General features: G+C 41.2%; 1 protein-coding gene and 1 pseudogene across 2 annotated transcripts in view; one reads left to right on the forward strand and one right to left on the reverse strand.

The window, feature by feature from the left end:
* Positions 1-19,065, forward strand: part of TTC17 (tetratricopeptide repeat domain 17) — a 96,479-nt gene extending 77,414 nt beyond the window's left edge. For both annotated transcript variants that reach the window (XM_019746414.2, XM_019746413.2), the window contains 6 exons: positions 1,349-1,469; positions 3,418-3,577; positions 4,491-4,574; positions 14,422-14,541; positions 16,194-16,337; positions 17,909-19,065. In XM_019746414.2, coding sequence (XP_019601973.2) covers positions 1,349-1,469; positions 3,418-3,577; positions 4,491-4,574; positions 14,422-14,541; positions 16,194-16,337; positions 17,909-18,040 — 761 coding nt within the window. In that variant the 3' untranslated portion in view covers positions 18,041-19,065. The remainder of the gene's footprint in view (positions 1-1,348; positions 1,470-3,417; positions 3,578-4,490; positions 4,575-14,421; positions 14,542-16,193; positions 16,338-17,908) is intronic.
* LOC141572498 (large ribosomal subunit protein uL1 pseudogene) lies at positions 8,925-13,488 on the reverse strand (annotated as a pseudogene).
* Positions 19,066-20,533: the final 1,468 nt, after the last annotated feature.

Here is a 20,533-nt window from a genome sequence, read left to right on the forward strand (position 1 = left end):
TTCCTCATTAGACTGTGAGTTCAAGGTCAGGCCCTCCTATTATTTCTCTCTGCGTCCATTGTGTCTTAGTACAGCCTCCAGTCCCTTATAGTAGATGCTCAATATTTTTCAAGTGAGTTTCTTAAGCATAAAAGAAAAATAAGTTTTATTGTAACTTACAGTTTAATTCTTGAAGTTATTTATTTAAACAGGGTTCATTTGAAACTCTTCCTACCATCTATTTTATTAAAGTCTAAAGCCCTGCCTTTACCTCAAACAATTTTCTGTTTGGTGAATTTTGGTAAATTCCTATAGTACAAAAAGAGCTATACTGAACCAAAGTTCCCCTTCCTGTCCATTCAATTGTAATTCCTTCAGAAGAACCATTCCCAGACAAGACTTGCTTCTGCTCTTTTCTTGAGGACTCAATCAAGTGAAGGGCCTGCACCCAAAAGGTAGTGCCTGTGAAGGGTATCAATAAACAGAGCTCTAAAAGCCCTATTTTGCTTTAAGTAGCATGGTGATTGGAGCCGTGCGTGTTAGTCAGCAGGCCCGATCCCAGCTCTGCCACCTGCTAGCCAGGTGACCTTGAGCGAGTCACTCGATCTGAGTCTCCATTTTCTCACCTGAGAAATGAGGATTAAAACCTGCCTCATAAGGTTATGAATGTAAAGCACTTAGCACAGGACCTGAATACACAGGATTAGAAATAAATGATGACCTTTCATTATCATTATTACTCCCCACCCCGCAGCTTTTCTTTGTAGCCGTGGTTCTCTGTCAGGAGTGATTTTGCCTCCACCAGGGGACACTGGCAATGTCTGCAGACGTTTTTTGTTTGGCACACCTGGGGAAGGGGTGCTACTGGCATATAGTGGGCAGAGGTCAGGAATGCGGCTAAACATCGGGCGGTGCACAGGACAGCCCCACAACACAGAATTAGCCAGCCCACCGTGTCAGTAGTGCCAGGCTGAGAAACCCTGCGTTGGAGATACGTTTCTCCTGACTAAGTTAGAGCTGCCTTTATAAAATCAAAATGCAGAGGGGTGAACGTTCTGCTTGGTACAAATGTTAACATTGAAGAATACCTTAACCCTTGTCTCATGTTGATCAGTCTTAAATCCAGCGAAGGACTCATTCATTTTTATTTCATCATCTGTCTTTGAGAACAAGGCTTTACTCAAAGACGATCTTTATTCCGGTTGCTATGAATGACAAGATTTTAATTAGTTCTCGATATGGTAGAAATTCTGAAGACGAGAAGAATGACTAACACCCTTAAATACACCAATCTGGGTGAAGCAGTCACCAGAGCAGAAGTCACGGTTCCTTTGCAGCTGTGTCAACTGATGACATACTTTTGTTCCAGGGAAAAAGCGTGACTACCAGAGTCTGGGATGGCCCAGCCCAGATGAGTGCGTCAAACTCCGCTGGGTAGAGCTGACTGCCATCGTGAGTACCTGGCTTGCAGTTTCTTCAAAAAATATTGAGTGAGTATCTTAAACCTCTCCCTCCTTGATGGCATCTGTGTCCTGGTGACCACACTGGGCCTCCGCTGACTTCAGGGATGACTTTCCTGTCAGCAGCTATTAGGAGACTCGTCCTTTTGAGGGTTGGCGGGTCTGAGGATAACCATTGGTGACCACAGCCCCCAGATGAACTCAGACCGTTGCACTGAACAGCGCATGTGCCCCCTTCTCAGTGCCTTCAGCCTCTTCGTCAGCTGTCCATTGTCACGGGTCATTTACGTAGTTTGAATCTAAGCCTGGATGCCTCTGTTTAGAAGCGTAAACCCTGTGGTCTCTCCCTGACTTGGAGTGCTGGCCACGGGAGCAAGAGCAAATTCGGATTTACAGCTTTCAGAGCACAAGCCGAGCCAGATCGCCTCTCACAGCTGCTTTTTCCTCCTTGGACACTCACTCTCTTTTGTTGGCCCCTTTTCTACCCTGCTAGTGCTGGAGTGCCCCAAGGTTTACCACTAAGTCTCATTTTATAATCACTCCTAGTCAGGCTGATCTACACCCAGAACTTTGGTCACCACTGACGTATTGACAATTCCCAAATTTGAATCTCCAGACCAAGCTTTCTGCAAATACCTGAACCCATCTCTTCTGTCCAATTATCTACCTGGCCCCTCTGCCTGTATCTCTCAGGCACCCCACATTCAGGAAAACTAAACTCATCATTTTCTTGCCCACTCTCCTTCCAAAAAAGCATTGGGGTATTTTTTGGTTTTGTTTGTTTGTTTGTTTTTTGGTTTTGTTTTCTATTTATTATTCTTAGTAAATAGCTCCAGCGGTGCTGAGCCCAGAAGCCTGGGAGTCATCTTTAACAATCCCTCTCACTTACCCCTTGAATCCAGTCTGTTACCAATTCCTATCACACTTACTTTCTGAGTATTTTGCAAAACCATCTACTTTTTTCCATCTCCATTGCTGCCTCCTTAAACCAGATCACCATCATCTGTACTTAGATTCATTCAGAAGCCTCCTCGCTGGTCCTCTTGCTTTTTTCACTCTTGGTTCTATTCAGTTCATTCTCTCCACAGTACTCAGAATTCTTCCTCAGACTTAATCAAATAATTCTTACAATGCTGTAATAACTTCTCACTGCTATTTACAGTGATCCATAAAGCCCTTCACGCTCTGTTCCTGCAGTGCACTGACATTGTACCATGTTTTTATCTTGTGTAAGTTAATAATTCAGTCCCTTAATAGCAGGGACTGGGCATGTTTTGTTAATTATTATAGCCCTGGCAATAAATTGGGCAATGCCAGTTTGCCGTGTCAGTGTATATGATAGTGTATAACACTTAGCCTGCATATAGCAGGAAAATGACCATTGGGACCATTGTATCTACATATAAGATGTAAGGGAGATTCTTACATCTTACATATAGATACAATGAACAGCTATTTCTGTATAAAATTTACTATCTAAACTTCAGGTGACTTTTTCTGTGGGAGCAAGTGTGTTTCTGTGCATAAAATGAAAGTAAAAGATAGGAGCCAATTATGGGAATGTATCGCTATCTAAACCATGGAAAAAGAAGTCCAAAAAGAAAACCCACCAGGTTTAAAACCTCCTCAGTAAGAAAAAGTGGCCAGAAGCAGTGAGCCAATCAGACATCATGGTGCATAGAAAGGAGGTAGCTTGTGTAGAGGGGAAAGTCACGGAGTTCCGGACTCAGAGTCCAACACTGCTGCTTTGACCTGGGGTGTAATCCTGATTCACACATTCAACAAATAGTCATTGCCAGGCCCCAGAGTCCTCGCACCTGTAACATGAGAGTTCAGACCAAATCACTTCTGAGGTCTGAGATTCTGTGCTTGTAGACAATCCTTATAACATAGTGACGCCATCCCCAGCTGATTATCAGTACTCTGTCGCCACCCACGGAGAGTTTCCCTGGCTCATGTGGTCATCTCCGTCTTTCAGCATCACAGAACACATAGACTTTGCCACTCCAATCCAGCAGCCTGCGATGGAGCCTCTCTGCAACGGTAATCTCCCCACGAGCATGCACACCCTGGACCACTTGCATGGGGTTTCCAACCGAGCCAGCCTGCACTACACAGGCGAGAGTCAGCTAACAGAGGTGCGTGCCCCGCTTTACTCAGCCTGTCCATAGTTTTTAACCCCACAGTTAGGGGGCCGTTAATAGCAGAATGCACAGTGGTCAGGCCATATTTTTTTGCCTTTATTTTTGATTGGCTGTCATCTAGGTGGCTTTAGGCTAAACCTAACTTCTTTCAGGCCCTGTGACTAAGCTTATGCTTCTTTGTATGAACAGGAAATTTTCATTCTGATTCACTCCTGTAGGTAGGTAGCGTTCTGCTTGCCACACAGAGGCTCTTGCAAGAAATATTTGGGGCAATTAATTGTCCCGTTGGCATCTAAAGTAGGAAGGGAAGGAGGGCAGACCTAGCATACATACCAAGAATATCAAGAATATAGCAAGAAGAATTGGGAAAACATGCCACGAATGTCTAGCAATAGGGGGTTTGTTAAACAAATGTCGGTGTAGGTGTAAGATACTAGTATACAGTGGAGCCGTCAAGAAAGATGTAGTAGAAATACATTTTCCAGTTTGAAGGAATGTTTGGAATATATTATGTGAAAATGTAGGTGACAGTATACAGTGTGATCCCGTATTCTGTGAGAAAATTAATATGTGTATACATAGAAAAAAGATAGATATATAGAAAGATATTAACAGTAGTTGTGTGTGGGTGACAGGATTATAAATGGCTTTTATTTTCTTTCTTTATTCTATTTCTTATAATGAATGTGTTTTCCATGTCTATAATTTTTGTTAACTGCAAGAGGACTAAAGGGATGTTATAATGGCCTTAAATGTGTCTTCCACAAAATGCCTTACCAACAGGACCTCAGCGTGTTCCCCAGAGAGGTGATTTGCTTGTGAGGTATAGTGCCCAGCTCAGCATCAGCAGTGTCATCTAGATCCTGCCTCGTTTTCATTGCTCTAATCTACCATCTTCCTACACCAGGTATTGCAAAATCTCGGCAAAGACCAATATCCACAGCAGTCACTTGAGCAAATTGGTACCCGAATTGCCAAAGTTTTGGAAAAGGTAAGTCATCCTGTAGTGAAGCTGGAAACTAGTGCCACCCTTCTAACTTTTCCAGATTATTTGCCACTAAGTAGCTCTAACCGCTTCTAATAGTTACTTAGCACTTGGTAACTAACGGGATAACTTGAAATAACCCCACACAGAATGTTTCCGTCACTTTCCACTACCTTTTCCATCACTTGGTTAGTATTTTTGCTGCTTTTCTTACCTTCTATGATGAAACCTACCTAACCCGTTTTCTCGTCCTCGCTCCAGCACGGGTATGTGTAGGTGGTGGTACTAGGAACGTGGAATCTAGGTGCCTGAAATAAGTCGGGTATTCTCCTAGTGGTGAAGAATATTTGGTATTTCAGATTGTGGGTGGGAACTACGTCTTTAAATACTTTTTCTCTTGAAATCATGAAACAAAATATTTGCAAAACTGCATCTTCATACAGCCTACAGAAAATGTAACTGAGAGTCTCTAAGACTACTCTCCTACATCTGTGTGATACTTATGTAGAGCGGGGTTTTTTTGATTAATTACTTTGTGGTTAAGTTTCTCTCTACTTTATTACTATATAAAATTGAAGAGGTAACATAACATAGTCCTTAAGAGAATCAGCTAACTTCCACTATGACATGACAGGACGGTAGGGATAAGATAATCATTTTGAAAGAAGACGTGGAAAGCACATAGCAATCACTGTTCCACATCAGTTCTGAAATCTATCTGACATATTCTGAAATATGTCACCTGTTCCCCCAATTTCAGAGTAGGGGATATTTCTAGCAATTGAGAAAGTTTCATTTTCTAACGCTGTAAGTCCAAGCTTGAAAGCATTTTCTCTAAATTCTGTTCGAAACTACACAGTTCCTTGTTTAGTTCTTCTCTTTCTTTTAATACCCTATTATATGTGATATTTTAAAAACCGTTTGTCATTTTCAGCATTCTTCTAGGAAGTCTTCCTAGCCAGGTCCATACCTTTGTTCGATATTTTGTCTATATTCCACTTTACACCTCACCATTTGTTTTGCAAGAGATAACAGTGCCTCTTCTGCAGCCTCCAACAGCAGTTTCCTCAGTGCCCTGCCAGTGTCCGTTAATAGTCTCATTGCTGCTCAGCCAACCCTTCCCAAAACTGATGCCACATGTTTTAAGTTTCTATCGTGGCAACACTCCATCTTGATACCAAATACTATTTCAGTTATCTATTTCTGCCTAACAAAGCACCTCAAAATTTATTCACTCAAAACAAAGCTATTATTTGTTCAAGGTTCTGCAATCTGAGTTGGACTCAGCTGGGCATTTCTTCCGGTCTCACTTGGTGTCATTCATGCAACTGCAGACATGTGGAGACTCGTCTGGGGCTGGCCAAAAAGAAGGCTTTACTCACATTTCTGGTGCCTCAGCTAGAGTGGCCAGAATCACTGGGGCACAGCTGGAAATGTTCGCTGTCCATGTAATCTCTCCAGCAGAGTAGCTGGACCTTTTCACATGGTGGCTCAGGGCTCTGCAAGGGTGAGCACAGAAGCATCCAGACCTACAGCCTATGCACAGAACTGGAGCAGCATCACTTCTGTCCAAGCAAGTGCCAGCATCTGTTCAAAATCAAGGGCAGGGGAAATGTCCTCCACCTGCTAGTGGTGACAGAGAATGTGGGGCACATCTTTAATCTACCATAGTTCCCTTCAAAGGAGCAATGCGGCTCTCAGCAGAAATGATGGAAACCAGAAGCCAATGTAACAATATCTGTAAAGCTGAAGAAGAAAACTATAACCCTCAAATTCTATACCAGCAAAAATATCCCTCAAATATTAAAGTGAAATAAAGATGTCTTCAAACAAACAAAAATTCAGAGAATTTGGCACCACTAGGCCTGCACTGAAATAATAATTAAAGGGAGTTCTTTGAGAACATGGTCCCAGATAGAAATATGAACATGTAAGAGGGAATAAAGAACACTGAACATAAAAATAGAAATGAACAGTAACTGTACAAAATAATAACTGTAGTACCCTGTGGAGCTTCAGTTTTATATACTCTAAAATTCATAGTAACAGTAACATAAATGATGGGGAGAAAATAAGTGGAGTTTAAAAGTCCTAAAGTTTAATTGGTATCAACCAAGTAGTAAAAGTAATAATTCGCATTGGACTGTAATAAGTAAGAATACATGTTTTGAGGTCGAAGGTAACTATTAAAAATGGTTTTAAAATTGTAGTTTAATAGAAGGAAAGTGGAATAATGTAAATCATTTGATTAATCCAAAGAAAGCCAAGAAACGTAAAGGCACATAAAAATAGAACACGAATAATAGATATAAACCCAAGTATATCGTAGTTAAGTACAAAAAGATTACATAATTTATGCATTTAGTATGGAATAGATTGTTTTTAATCTAACTGTATACTAGTTATAAGAAAAACACTTTAAATATTAGGGTACAGAGGGTTGAAATTACAAAGATGAAAAATAATATACCATGCAAACAATGGTATAGCTACACTCTTAGAAAGAAACTTGAAAGCAGGAAGCATAACTAGAGTTAGAAGGGCTAAAATGAAAGATTGATAATGAAAAATGTTGGGGATGATAATGGAGCAACCAGAACTCTCGTAATTGCTAGTTGGAGTATAACATGGTACAATCATTTTGGAAGACAGCTTGGTAGTCTTATTAAAAATTAAGCATGTATGACCCAGTAATTTTATTGCTAGAGATATGAAAACATGTCCACAAAAACCTTGTTTAAAAAATATTCACAACAGATTTATTCATAATAGCCAAAAGACCTGGAAAGTGAGGTGCCCATCAATAGAAGAATTAATAAACAATGGTATATTTATACAGTGGGTACTATTCAGCAAGAAAGATCCAAGATCCCGTATTGATGAATCTCAAAAGTATGCTAATAAAAGACATTGGACACACAAAAAAGTGTATAGCGAATGATCCCAACTATATGAAATTCTACCACAGGCGACACTAACATACGGTGATAGGAATCATATTAGTGAATGCTTTGTGGGAGGAAGGCGTTGACTAGGAAGCAGCTTGAAAGGACTTTCTGCAGTATTAGAAATGTTTGTCAATAGGCAAAACTGAATGTTACACTTAAGATCTGAGCAGTTCTTTAAATGAAGATTACATAAAAATTTTAGACCACCAAAAACTGAATCAAGATGTATGTTACCAAGAGACTTGCACTAAAACTCACTAAAGGGCCTTTTCACGAAGATGGCGCCGAAAGTGAAGAAGCAAGCTCCGCCCCTCCCAAAGACAAAACAACGGCTTTGAAGGCAAAGAAAGCAGAGTTGGAAGGCATCCACAGCCATAAACAAAAGACGATCCACATGTCAATCACCTGCTGAAAGGCCCAAAGATACTGCGGCACCCTAGGCAGCCTAAGTATCCTCAGAAGAGCGCCCCCTGGAGAAACAAGCTTGACCACTGTGCCATCAAATGCCCGCTCAGCCATGAAGAAGATAGAAGCCAACAATACACTTGTGTTCATTGTGGATGGATGTTATGATGCTTTGGATGTTGCCAACAAAATTGGAATTGTCTAAATTGAATCCAGCTGGCTAATTCTAAATATAAATTTTTTTCACTAAAAACAAAAAACAACAAAAAAAATACTACAGGGATTTTTTTTAGGCAGAAGGAAAACTATCCCAGATGGAAACTCAGAAATACAGGAAAGAGTGAAAAGCAACAGAAAGGGTAAATATTAGAGTAAATATAAAAGAGTATGACTATACAAAGTAATAACAGTAGTGTCTTCTGAAGTTAAATTCGAGACAACAGTCATACAACAGGCGGGAGGGAGTTGCATTGACCTCTGTAAATAGTCTTAGGTCCAGTTAGGTATTTTACACTCACTTGGCACGGGCTACACTCAGGATAGTGGGAAGGAAACCACAACAGTGTCAGGCGCGCATCTCCCTAGACTAGTGTAACCTTGAAAACAAAACTAGACAAAGACATTATGAGAAAGAAAAATTATAGGTTAATCTCACTCATGAATTTAAGTATCAAAACCATAAGCAGAATATTAACAAGATGAATCCAACGGCACTTTTTTTTTTAATGCATCTTGACCAAGTTGGTTTTATCCCAGAAATAGAAAAATGGTTTAACTTTGGGAAAACCTTAAATTTCATTCACCAAATTAAGGAAGAAAAATTATGAAATCATTACATCATTTCAGTAATTTGCATTTGACAAAATTCAATATAATATAAAGCTAATGCAAATTAAAAATAAACAAGGACTTCCTTAATCTGATGAGAAGAATCAACAAAACATCTACATCAAAGATGATTCTTTTTTTTTTTTAATGGTAGCACTGTGGTTTAAGTTCTGCCTTAGTACAGGCGCTGGGGCTTTCCCATGACGCTCTTGATATATAGGTTCTGTCAGTTGTTTTTCAGCAATGACACCAGGAAGTTGTCAGCTAAGTGGATGTTGTACACAGCTCATCATCTGTCATCTTCACGTGGCCAACAGCCACTGCCAGACACAGCACCTTCTTCATCTGGAACCTGATCGTGGACTTCACTTCATCAACGTTGGCCACCATGTTCTCATTGTGGGTCAGCAAGGAAGGGAACTCGCTGGGCACTCAGGCCTGGGCCCAGGATGTGTGGGATCTGTTTGGTCAGAGACTCTGAAGCAAAAAAGGCATCATACGTCTTGGCCAGCTTCTTGGCCAGCTAATTATTCTTATCGAGTTTCTTCAGCGCCTCATTAACCATGTGGGGGAAATCCACAGCCTGGGCCTCGTCACAGTGCTGCTGTTCTCCCAGAACACATACGGAGAACTGGGGGGCGGGGAGTGGATTTAAGCCTGCCGGTGCTGGAGAAACGTTTGTCCTTCTGAGGGTCATAGTTCTTCAAGCTGATCTGCAGCCCCACCGGCTCCAAAACCTTCCGGCGCATGCGCTGGTTTCGGTGCTGGACTTCCTGCCCCGCCTCGGAGAGGGTGTCGCGGGAGACTTTGCTGCTGGTGTTGCCTTGCGCTGCACAAACTGGGAAAGAGCAAAGATGATTCTTAATGGGGGAAATAGTTAAAATAATTCTTTGCAATCAGAAAAAAGAATGCCCCCCATCGCCATTTCTTTTCAACCTTATACTGAAAGTCCTAGCAAGTACAGTAAAATCAAGGGGAAAAAATAAATAGCATAAATATTAGGAAGAGAAAAATATTATCCAGAAATGATATAATTACGTAGCAAACCCAAAAGAATCTACAAATTTTTAGAAATAATATTTTTTTCAAGGTGGCTGCCTGTAAAGTCAATAAATAAAAACAAATTGCACTTCTATATAGCAGCAAAAAAAATAGTAGAAAACACAATTTAAAGAATGTATTTACATTGATACAAAAATGTAAAGTTCCCAATAATAAATCTAACAAAAATTTGTAAGACCTGTGTGCAGAAAGTGATAAAAACTTATTTTAAAGCATTTTAAAAGACTACCTAACTAAACAGAGAGATATGTATAATGTTCATGGATAAGAAGACACACATCATAAATATGTCAGTTTCCCCCAATTTGATTTATAGAGTCATTGCTACTGTAATTAAAATACCAACAGGTATTTTTATGACACTTGAAAAGCTGATCTTTACATATACTATATATGGAAAAGTAAAAAATAGACATGATACTCTTGAAAAGAAGAATAAGGCTGTTAAGAATTGTCTTTTATAAAAAATTATAAAACAAGACATTATGCCATTTACTCAAGAATAAACAAAAATCACAATGGGAACTAAATAGGAGGAAGCCCAGAACAGACTCTAATGTACATAAAACTGCAGGAGGTCAGTGGGGAAAGGAGGACTCTTCAGAAAGCTGTGCTGGGGCAACTGCTTCGTTAACGTCAGTCTTCAGCTCACATCTGACACCAGAAATGAATTCCATGTGAGTTAAGGACTCAGGTATCAAAAAACTGAACTTTAAAAATTAGAGTAAAATGTGGTAAATGTTCTTTCTGTTTTTGGAGTACAGAAAGTTTTCTTAAAGAAGATATAAACACACTAGCTACAAAAGAAAATGTTAATAAGTTCAACTACATTCAAGATTAAATTTCTGTAATTAAAGACATTTTTAACTTAAAGAAAGATAAGCTAGAATGAGAAAATATGTATGCTATATTTAATGTATAAGGATTAATATTCAGAACGTATAAATAAATTGATGAGAAAGATAAATAATAAAACAAAAATGCATAGGAGATATGTCTGACCAATAAACACAGGAAACAATTCTCAACCTCATTAATAATCAGGATATGCAAACTAAGACCCCAGTAAGATACTGTTTTACCTCTATTGATAATGCCAAGGATTAGAAAGGAAATTGATGAAGGGGTACTTTTCAGCAGTGGTGGTGGAATTGTAAATCGTCATAACACCTTTAGGAAGCATTTGACATTCTCTTGTTAGGTTGGACATTTGCACATCCCGTGACCCAGCAATTTCACCTCTAGGTAGCTACTCCAGACTAGAGAAACTCTGCACATTTATTTGCAAGAGGAGACTTAAAAACAGGAAATAACTCAACCCACCAACACCCTCTACAGAAAATAAATAAAGACATTATAGTATAGTCCCTTAATGGACATTTAATTGTGCAGTAAGGAAATTGAATGGACTAAGACTACATACAACAACATGGATGGATCTTTGAAAGACTGCTGAGTGAAAACCCCAAGTCCCAGAAGACTTCTTAAGGAATTATACCATTTTACAATGCACAGGAAGAAGTAAACTACATATTATATTGTTGAAGCAAATTATGTGTGTGAGTGATAGAACAGTGTTTACAAAGAGCAATGGAATAGTAGACATAACATGGAGGATAGTGCGTGCCCGTGGAGAAGAGGCCAGAAGCTGGAGTAGTGTACAAACATAGGTAGACGCAAGTTCCTTCTTTGGTAGGGTGGTATTTTCTGCGATGTTCATTATTTGGGGCGTTACAGCATAAGTGTATATTTTATATAATAACATGTTTATTGTATATGTAATTATGTAAATACGTTCTCTTGTATGTGTCACATATTGGCATTAAAGAAAGATTATTTTTTTAAAAAAGAATCCTTTGTGGGAAGCCAGTCAAAAGGATCAAGTCACTAAGAAAAAAGAAGAAATCAGGCTGGCTTCAGACTTCTCTGCGCAGCCTTCCACACCAAGAGGCAATGGAGCAATGCCAACAGATTATACAAGGAAAGAAAGAATGAGACGATTTTATATCCAGCGAGCTGTCCTTCCAGTTGGAAAGCTGCAGACAGAAAGTTTTGAACGTATATGATTGTATTCGTTTGCTAGGGCTGCCATAACAAATGCCACAGATTTGTGGGCTTAAGCAATAGAAATTTAGTTTCTTACAATGCTAGAGGCGAAAAGACGGAGATCCAGATGCCTCTGCATTGATTCCCTCTGCGTCCTCTCTCCTGGGCTTCCAAATGGCAGTCCTCTTGCTGCGTCTTCACATGGAGTCCCTTTGTACTCGTGACCCTGATGCTTTTCTTCCTATTCTAGAAATCCTTCATACAAATCCAGTCAGATTGGATTAGGGCCCCATACTAATGGCCTCATTTTAACTTAATTCCCTCTTTAAAAAGGGCCTTATCTCCAAATACAAGTTACATTCTGAGGTATTAGAGGTTAAGACTTCAACATAAGAATTTCGGGACAACAAAAAGACTTTAACAACAATCTCAAAGACTATTGTTCCCATGAATTCTTTCTGAGGAAACTACTAGAAGATGAACTTCAGCCAACCAGGAGGTGACTGGGGAGACCACACAAAATCAATGTCAGTGATAAATGAATACATTTACCTATAGAACCCGTACAAAAACAAAGGTGAGAAATAGGGTGACAGAACCAAATATAAATACTATGTTTCCCAACCATGAAGAATGACAAAATTATCAGAAAGAAATAAGGTAGGAAGCATGGTAAGTGTTCTGACAGCCACATCTGTAATTGCTGGGAGTTAGAAACCATCCCTCAAAAGGGGCAAATGAAATAGACAGGAAACTCCAGAATTAGACCTAAATTAATACAAAAATTAGACCTAAATTAAATGCTAGAATTATGTATATGGTAAAGGTAGCATCTCAGTGGGGGAGAGATGACTCATTCACTAAATATTATTGGGACAACTTAGTAGCCATCTGGAAAAAAATAAAATTGGAACCACATCTTTTACTTTACACCAAGTTAAATTTGAAATGGATCAATAATTTAAATGTGAAAAATGAAACTATAAAAGTTCTGGGGAAAAAACATGGTAAAATTTCTTGATAATCTTGAAGTAAGCAAGACCTTCCTAACTACAAATGAAAACCCAGAAGCCATCAGAGATAAATTAATAAACTGAACTATGTACGAGTAGAAACCAAAACCTTCTGTGTTATACCATATAACCCAAAGGCGGACTTCAGAAAACCGAGGGAATGTATCTGTAATTCACCTAACAGGCAAGGACTAATCTCCCTAATATGTAAAGAGCTTATTCAAATAGATAAGATAAAGACCTCACAGAAAAATTAACAAAATATAAGAACAGATACTTGGGCCAGCCCGGTGGCTCAGGCATTTGGAGCTCCATGCTCAATTCCCACATGGGCCAGTGGGCTCTCAACCACAAGGTTGCTAGTTCAACTCCTCAAGTCCCGCAAGGGATGGTGGGCTGCGCCCCCTGCAGCTAACAATGGCAACTGGATCTGGAGCTGAGCTGTGCCCTCCACACACAAAAAAAAAGTGAAGAAAAAAGAACAAATACTTTACAGAAAAATACAAAAGGATGTCAAACATGAAAGGATAATCATTTCTGCTCATAGGAAGGGAAATGCAGATTTAAACCACATTTTTTACCTATCAGAAGTTCCAAGAGTTTAATAACAGAGGCCATAAGGAAACAGGGACATTCATATATTTTTGGTAGGAGATTAAATTGTTATAATCCTGTGGATGGCAGTGTGATTGCTATCAAAATGACAAGTGTGTATCCCCTTGACATAGCATGTCCACACCTGGAAATGTATTCTGCAAATCCACATGCACAAATGCAAAATTACACCTTTACAGGTTATATTTGCAGCATTGTTTGTAATAGTAAAAATTGGGGGAGAGGGATATTGATCAATAAGGATCTAGTTTAATAAATAATAGTATATCCATACAATGAAATATTATGCAGTTGATAACAAAACAATGAGGTTTTCCATGCAATGATGTCGAAAGATCTCCAAGGTATATTGTTTCATAAAAAAAGCAAAGTGCAGGTGACTGTTACCTCTTATATAATAGCTTACCTCATATAAAAAAAAAAAAAAAAAAAAAAGACTGGGAGTGTAAGTCTGTATTCATATTTGTTTTTATAAAGCAGAAAATCCTAGAAAGTTACATAAGAAACTAAAACTAGTGTTTACTTATGTATGCTAGAGACAAGGATGGGAGGGAGACTTCTCCAGTATAATTTCCAGTTTTTGAAACATGTGAATGATTTACCTGTTCAAAAAGTTAAGTAAATTGAAATTAAAAAGAACATGCCTATGAAATATAGTTCTGCTATTTAGTAGTTGAGTGACTTTGGACAAGACACTTAACCTCTCTAAATCATAGTTTTTTGAAAACTCTGTTAAAAGGCTGAAGTAGTGGAATCGAGCTCGCAAGATTGTTTTTAGGGTTAATGAGAGGATGAACAGGCCATAACATGAAGGGTGCCAGCACCAAGTAAATGCTCAGTTAAATGGTCATTGATGTGCGTTACTGCCCTTCATCTTGGTAGTAAATTGGTGTGTTATTTAAGAGACTTCAGCTTCAGTCGCTCCTTCCCTCGTAGAACCAGACATCCTGGGTGCTTTCCAGCATGGCAGCCCTCTACTGGAGAGTGAGAGGCCAAGGGAAGAAGGCAATTGACTGCCTGCGGCAGGCCCTCCACTACGCTCCACACCAGATGAAGGTGAGCGGGACCGTGAGGCGGGATTTCTGTCCCTTGGTCCTTTCCATTACCCAGTGGTTTATTCTGAGGTTTCAACTCGCCTTCCTTACAGTCGGCCAATAAGAAAGCCTCAAAACGCTAAGACAGGGCAGAGAACCTGCGACCCTGCTTGTGCCCTCGCAAGCCTGAGAGTTGTACCCACTCGCACGCCTTCTCTCCCTCAGCAAGCTGGAACACGGGGGAAGGGCTTCAAGATCACTGGAAGAGATTACGTCATTTAATAGCCCCCTCCCCCAACTGTAGTCGGCGCCCCCAGGCGGACGTGTAGCAAATACCCTGGCCTAGGGGGGCCATCCGCTGGGAGGCGCTCAGGATTTAGCCAGCCCCTGGGCCTGTAGGCCTGTTACACTCGTTTTGTGTGTGTGTGTATATATATATATATATATATATATATATATATATATATATATATTCCTGACCTAAGCTTGCCTCTACACACAGACGCAGGAGCAAATTTCCATTTCTTCGTGTGCATCAGCCCATTCCTGTTCTTTGTCTGACTTCACCTTGAAACACACACACACACACACACACACACACACACAAACCAAACCAGATCAGTAATTGTTATGATGACAGAGAACGTACAGTTTCTTAACAGGGCATTTGTCACATATGCCGAGCTCTGCATTAATCTCCAGATCTCATACTTCCTAAAGACACGGCGGATGTCATCTTTGTTCATAAGGGCAACATATGGGATGGTGGAGGGACACCAGCTCTCCGGTCCACCCTTGCTGAGTTCTAAATGCCCCTCTGCCTCGTACTAGCTTTGTGATCTTAGGCAAGTTATTAGATTTCTCTGACCTCATAATGACATGCACGCTAATGGGTGTCCAGTTAGGACCAAGATGGGTCCTTTTTTTTCTCTGTTTCTTCTGTACCTTCTATAGAACCCGGTATAGTGTGATAGATAGCAATCGCTTGGGTAACACATTTAAAGGGAATAAGTATTTGTGATGATGATTTGCTACTTGTCCAACCCATCATTCTCTGCCCTATATGGCCAGGTGACAGGGAATGGCCAAGACTCTAGATCAAGGGCCAGAGAACTTTTTCTGCAATGAGCCAGATTACAATTTAGGCTCGGCAGGCCAGACAGCGTCTGTTACAACCACTCAGTTCTGCCATGGTAGCATGAAACAACCACAGAAATACGGAAAGGAATAGGAATGGTTGTATTCCAATAAAACGTTACAAAAGCAGGCAGCTTTGGCCTGTGGATTTAGCACTTCCGATGTGCAGTGGTCACTGAAGAAAATACTTCCGTTCTGTGACAGCACTACTCAGAGTGTGGTCTGTGGACGGGGGTCAGCCTATTAGCTATTTATTACCAATCTGAAATGAGCGGAGGATGTAAACCCACAACTCCCTCAGCGGGGTTGTTTACTCAGCTGACATTTTTGTTTTGTCTGTTTTTTGAGGCAAGATTTTCTCAGTGAAAGGAGTAATGCATTGGTTTGTATTCTGGTGCAAGCTCATCTATCACAGACCAGTCGCAAACAGCAGACTAGCAAAGCAAGTTGCACTACTCCACCATTTCCCAGGAAACTCCAGCTGCATTGTTTAGGATCACAGAAACCCGTTTCTTCCCTCTCTCCCTCGTCTCCCAGGACGTGCCCCTCATCAGCCTGGCCAACATCTTGCACAATGCCAAGCTCTGGAACGATGCCGTCATAGTCGCCACCATGGCAGTGGAGATCGCACCACACTTTGCCGTGAACCACTTCACGCTGGGCAATGTCTATGTGGCAATGGTAAGGTTGGCATGTGAGCAGAGCATATACCACCTGCCACTTCCTCTCAGTGGCACGTCTTTGGTTTCAAAACTTACTTGACTATGTCAGTGTCCTCCAGTTTTCTGTAAGTTTGGTATCCAAAACTGCTAGTTCCACCAAAGGTAAATTTTCAGGATAAGGGATTTGTGAGTTTTTTAAAATAATACATGAAATTCATTGAAATATTCACAACTGTGTAGTTCCTCACCATGTGTTTAACACTAACAGTAGAGTCAGATTTACTTACAGTTTTCTGGAGATGCCATCTGTTCCAGAAAACCTGACCTAACACCTTGTGTGGACATACTCGTGCCCTTGTACCTCCGGCTTGGGCTAGGTACCTGTCATGGCACTCATGATGCCCTGTGCATATTTTTCTTACTGTATTTTCACCTTGTTTTATAATTTTTTGTTTAAGTATTTGTCTCTCCCCCAGACTAGGAGCTCCTTAGGGAAAACACTGCTCTTCATCTCCCTGTTCCTAGCACTTCACATGTTTGGCACATAGTAGGTGCTCACCAAATGTTTAATGAATGAGGAAATGCCACTAGTTTCATGGGGTATCCCATTTACAGAGAATATGACAAACCCATCATCCAGGATCCTCATTCTGGTCAGAAGCAAGGACTGATTTCAGAACTTAAAATTCCAGCTGGCCCCCGGAAGCTGTCATAGCTGAATTTCACAGGAGAATCGTGTCATCCACTTTGATTTAAAGCTCAGTGTCCCAACATGGGGCTATTCCCAGGGTACTCCCAGTAAAGGTTCATAGGGTGAGCGGCTTCAGGCTATGAGTTTTATGTGTCATCTTTGACTTCAAAGGCAGGAAGTATAATTTGGCCGGGTAAGTATTGCTGAATGGGTGGATTTCCCTCTCTGCTTCTTAACTGAAGAATCTGTCTTCATCCCCAGTAAATACAAAATTTTCTGCTGTAAATGAGGAATTCTTCCTCTAATTTCGCTAGAAGGAGCCGTTTAACCAATTGGTGTGGGCTCTTCCTAGTCTAAGTAAAAGATTAACACCTTCACTGTGGCTGTGTTCATTTCCAAACCATGTTCATAGTTCTAAATGTTAGGGAGAATGTAGAACAGTTTCAAAATTTACACGTCTAACTGAGATACCTGACTTCCATCTTTCCAGCTACCGTAGAAAATTCAGGCAGATGCCTGATCAGCGTTTGCCAGGCACAGTTCTAGAGGTTTCTGTGAGGGCTACATGGAAGCATCCGTAAGCCGGGAGCCCAGTGCCTGGCGCACAGCAGCTGCTCAGGCAGGTAGTTCTCACTCCCACAATCCCTCCTGTTGCTGGGTCAAACCTCTGTAAAGTTCATCTGCCATAGTTTTCTTTGTGACGTTGTGGTTGGAGATGAGGTGGTGGTTTCCTCACAGACCTCAGAGTTTTCCTCAGCGATTTAGATCCATCGAGAACATACTGGAGGATTGTCACCAGCACAGAGGTGCTTTTTGAGAGGGGAGGAGGATGAAAGTCCTAGTATATATTTAGTCCCGTGGCTGTACCCCTCTCACAGTTGTCCCTTTGCCCCTCACAGGAAGAGTTTGAAAAGGCACTGGTGTGGTACGAATCAACACTGAAGCTGCAGCCTGAGTTTGTCCCCGCCAAGAACCGGATCCAAACCATCCAGTGTCACTTAATGCTGAAGAAGGGACGACGGTCTCCTTAGCGTACCCCTCCTCTCTCACTCTCTTTTCTCATGCTCCTAAAAAGAAAAAAAGAATCAGAAAGGAAACCAATCATTGTCGGTATCTACTTTTAATGATGTGTGTGAAAATAACTGAGTAAGACTTATCACAGGACTTTACGTATGTGGGAATTGGTTTGTTTTTGTTTCTATGCGCCTTCTTTTCCCCCAGCCAACCTCAGAAACACAAATTTCTTAAAAGAAAAATGCAGCTTAAAGAGATTGTGTAAATACTGAGCCAAGACATTTCCAGAGCTGTGCTCTGGCTCCAAAACCTCCAGGCCTTTAGGGCCTTCCTCAGTGGTCCAGCCAGCCTCCTCCTCTGGGCGGGGGAGGAGGCGCTCGCGCACATTCCCTGCTTCCCGTCGCAGCCGCTGTTGTCAGTGGAAATGCAAAAGCCCATCCGGTGCCCGCCAGTGAGGGGCAGTGCTCAGCGCAGCCCCCATCCGATCTCCGTGCTGTCCCAGCCTTGTCCGTTCCATGCTGCTCCGTTACAAACTCTCAGAGGTAGTTTGCAGGGGAGGAAGGGGGGAAAATGATTTTAAACACAACATATTTACAACAGCAAAAACTCTTAGGATCACCTGACCTTTGTAATGTTATTTATGTTGGGGAGGGAGGGGGGCTGAGAAGGGGAAATCAGCAGTGTACAACATCTGTATCATTTGTACTTTAATTACAAATCACAAGGAAACCAATAAGTTGAAATCCTATATAACAGGTTTATATATATAGAATATGTATATTTGAAGCCCTCTACAGACCAAGTCTATGTTTTACTAATTCTTTGTTCGCTGTATTTCCCATCTTGGAATAAGGAGTGAATGTCAGCTCCCTCTCCCTGAGGCCTTCAGACTTAGCTCCTCAGGAGAGAGCCATGCGCCAAGGTTGAGTGTTTCTGTACAATGCTGTTACGTCTGGTCCCAGGAGAATCAGAAACTCCAGACATTTTGGAATCTTCAAGGGCACATACTGAGAACAAAAATAAAAGTTGTTTATGAGCAAAATAGGTCTGTGGCGTGGGTTTTCTTTCGAGCCAGGCTAACTCGAGCAACTGCGAAGCCTACCTAGAACGCTGCTCTTCTCACGTCCTAGGTTGTCTTTACCTTTCTTTCCACAACAGCAAGGTGAGGGGGAAAACCATCCATCCCTGGGTTTTGTGGATGATGATTTTATTAGTGTGATACCTTTTATCAGGAAAGATGCACAACCAGCAGATGTTCAGAGTTGGGTGTATAATTGATCTTCCCGGTAAAGGAGCCGTAATGTAAGTCCCAAAGTCACGTCCTCTCCGGTGAGCACTGATTCTGAAGGTCATCTCAGTAAGCTCCATGGAGAACCTCGGTGTGAGTTACACCAGTACAAAATGGAGCATTCCCTGGGGGACGGGGCACCACTGAAGACAGGCTTCCTGTGGAGCTTCCTAGAGCGCAGGCTGACTTGTCATCTCAAATGCTGGGCCACTGGTCCTGCGGCAGTTGGCTCTAGCACAGACTATGTCAGTACCTAGAAGCAGGGGAGCAATCAGAATGGTACACTCCATCCTCGATGCGGCTACAGTCCCGCTAATTCCAACCAGTTTTATCAGCTGTATTTTGAGAACAAGCTCTTTTGTTGCTGAATAAAGCGAGCTTTCTAAGTTAACGTGTGTCTAAGTGTATTCCTTGCTTCCCCACCTCTCCACAATTTGACGTTCAGGGTTTCCTGAAACAATCAACAGTTGTTTTTTGGTGTTAGTTTTTTATTTTTATTTTTATTTACATACAATGAAATTCACTCTCTGGTGTACAATTTTTGACAAATGCATAGTCACACAGCCACTAAAACATCAAGATACAAAACTTCCATCACACCCAAAAGACTCCCTCATGCTGCCCTTTTGTTGTTAAATACCACCTTTGACCCTTGGCGGTGGCTGGTCTGTTCTGCCTGTAGTTTTCCCTGTTCCATGTTGTCATGATGGAATTCTGCAGTGTATTCGTGTAGCCTTTTGAGTCTGATTCATTTAACAAGGCGCTTGAGATTCCTCCTTGTTGTTGCATGAATCAGTTCATTCCTCTCTGTGGTTGAATAGTGTTCCATCGTGTGTTCACCTGTTGGAGGACATCGGGAAGTGCCCAGCTTCTGGAGATTATGACTAAAGCCACAAGAAACATCCACGTACAGCCTTTTGTGTGTGCGTAGGTTTTCATTTCTCTTGTGTAAATAAGTCAGTGCTTGTTTCTCTGTTGTAGATGTATCATGTTCCTGCATTTTCCATGGGATAAAACTCACTGAAGCCTCACGCCAACCCAAAAGTATAGGTACTGTTATTCTGATTTTCAGAACAGGAAAATTAAGAGTGACATTACATAACTTGCCCAGGGACCACACCTGGGAAGTGACGGAGTTGAGGTGTGAGCCCCAGCGGTCTGACGCTAGAGCCAGCACTCCCGCACACCATGCTCGCTACATCCATTATCTCATTTAATCCTC

The sequence above is a fragment of the Rhinolophus sinicus genome, linkage group LG06 (genome assembly GCF_036562045.2).
Source record: "Rhinolophus sinicus isolate RSC01 linkage group LG06, ASM3656204v1, whole genome shotgun sequence".
Taxonomy (NCBI): Eukaryota; Metazoa; Chordata; class Mammalia; order Chiroptera; family Rhinolophidae; genus Rhinolophus; species Rhinolophus sinicus.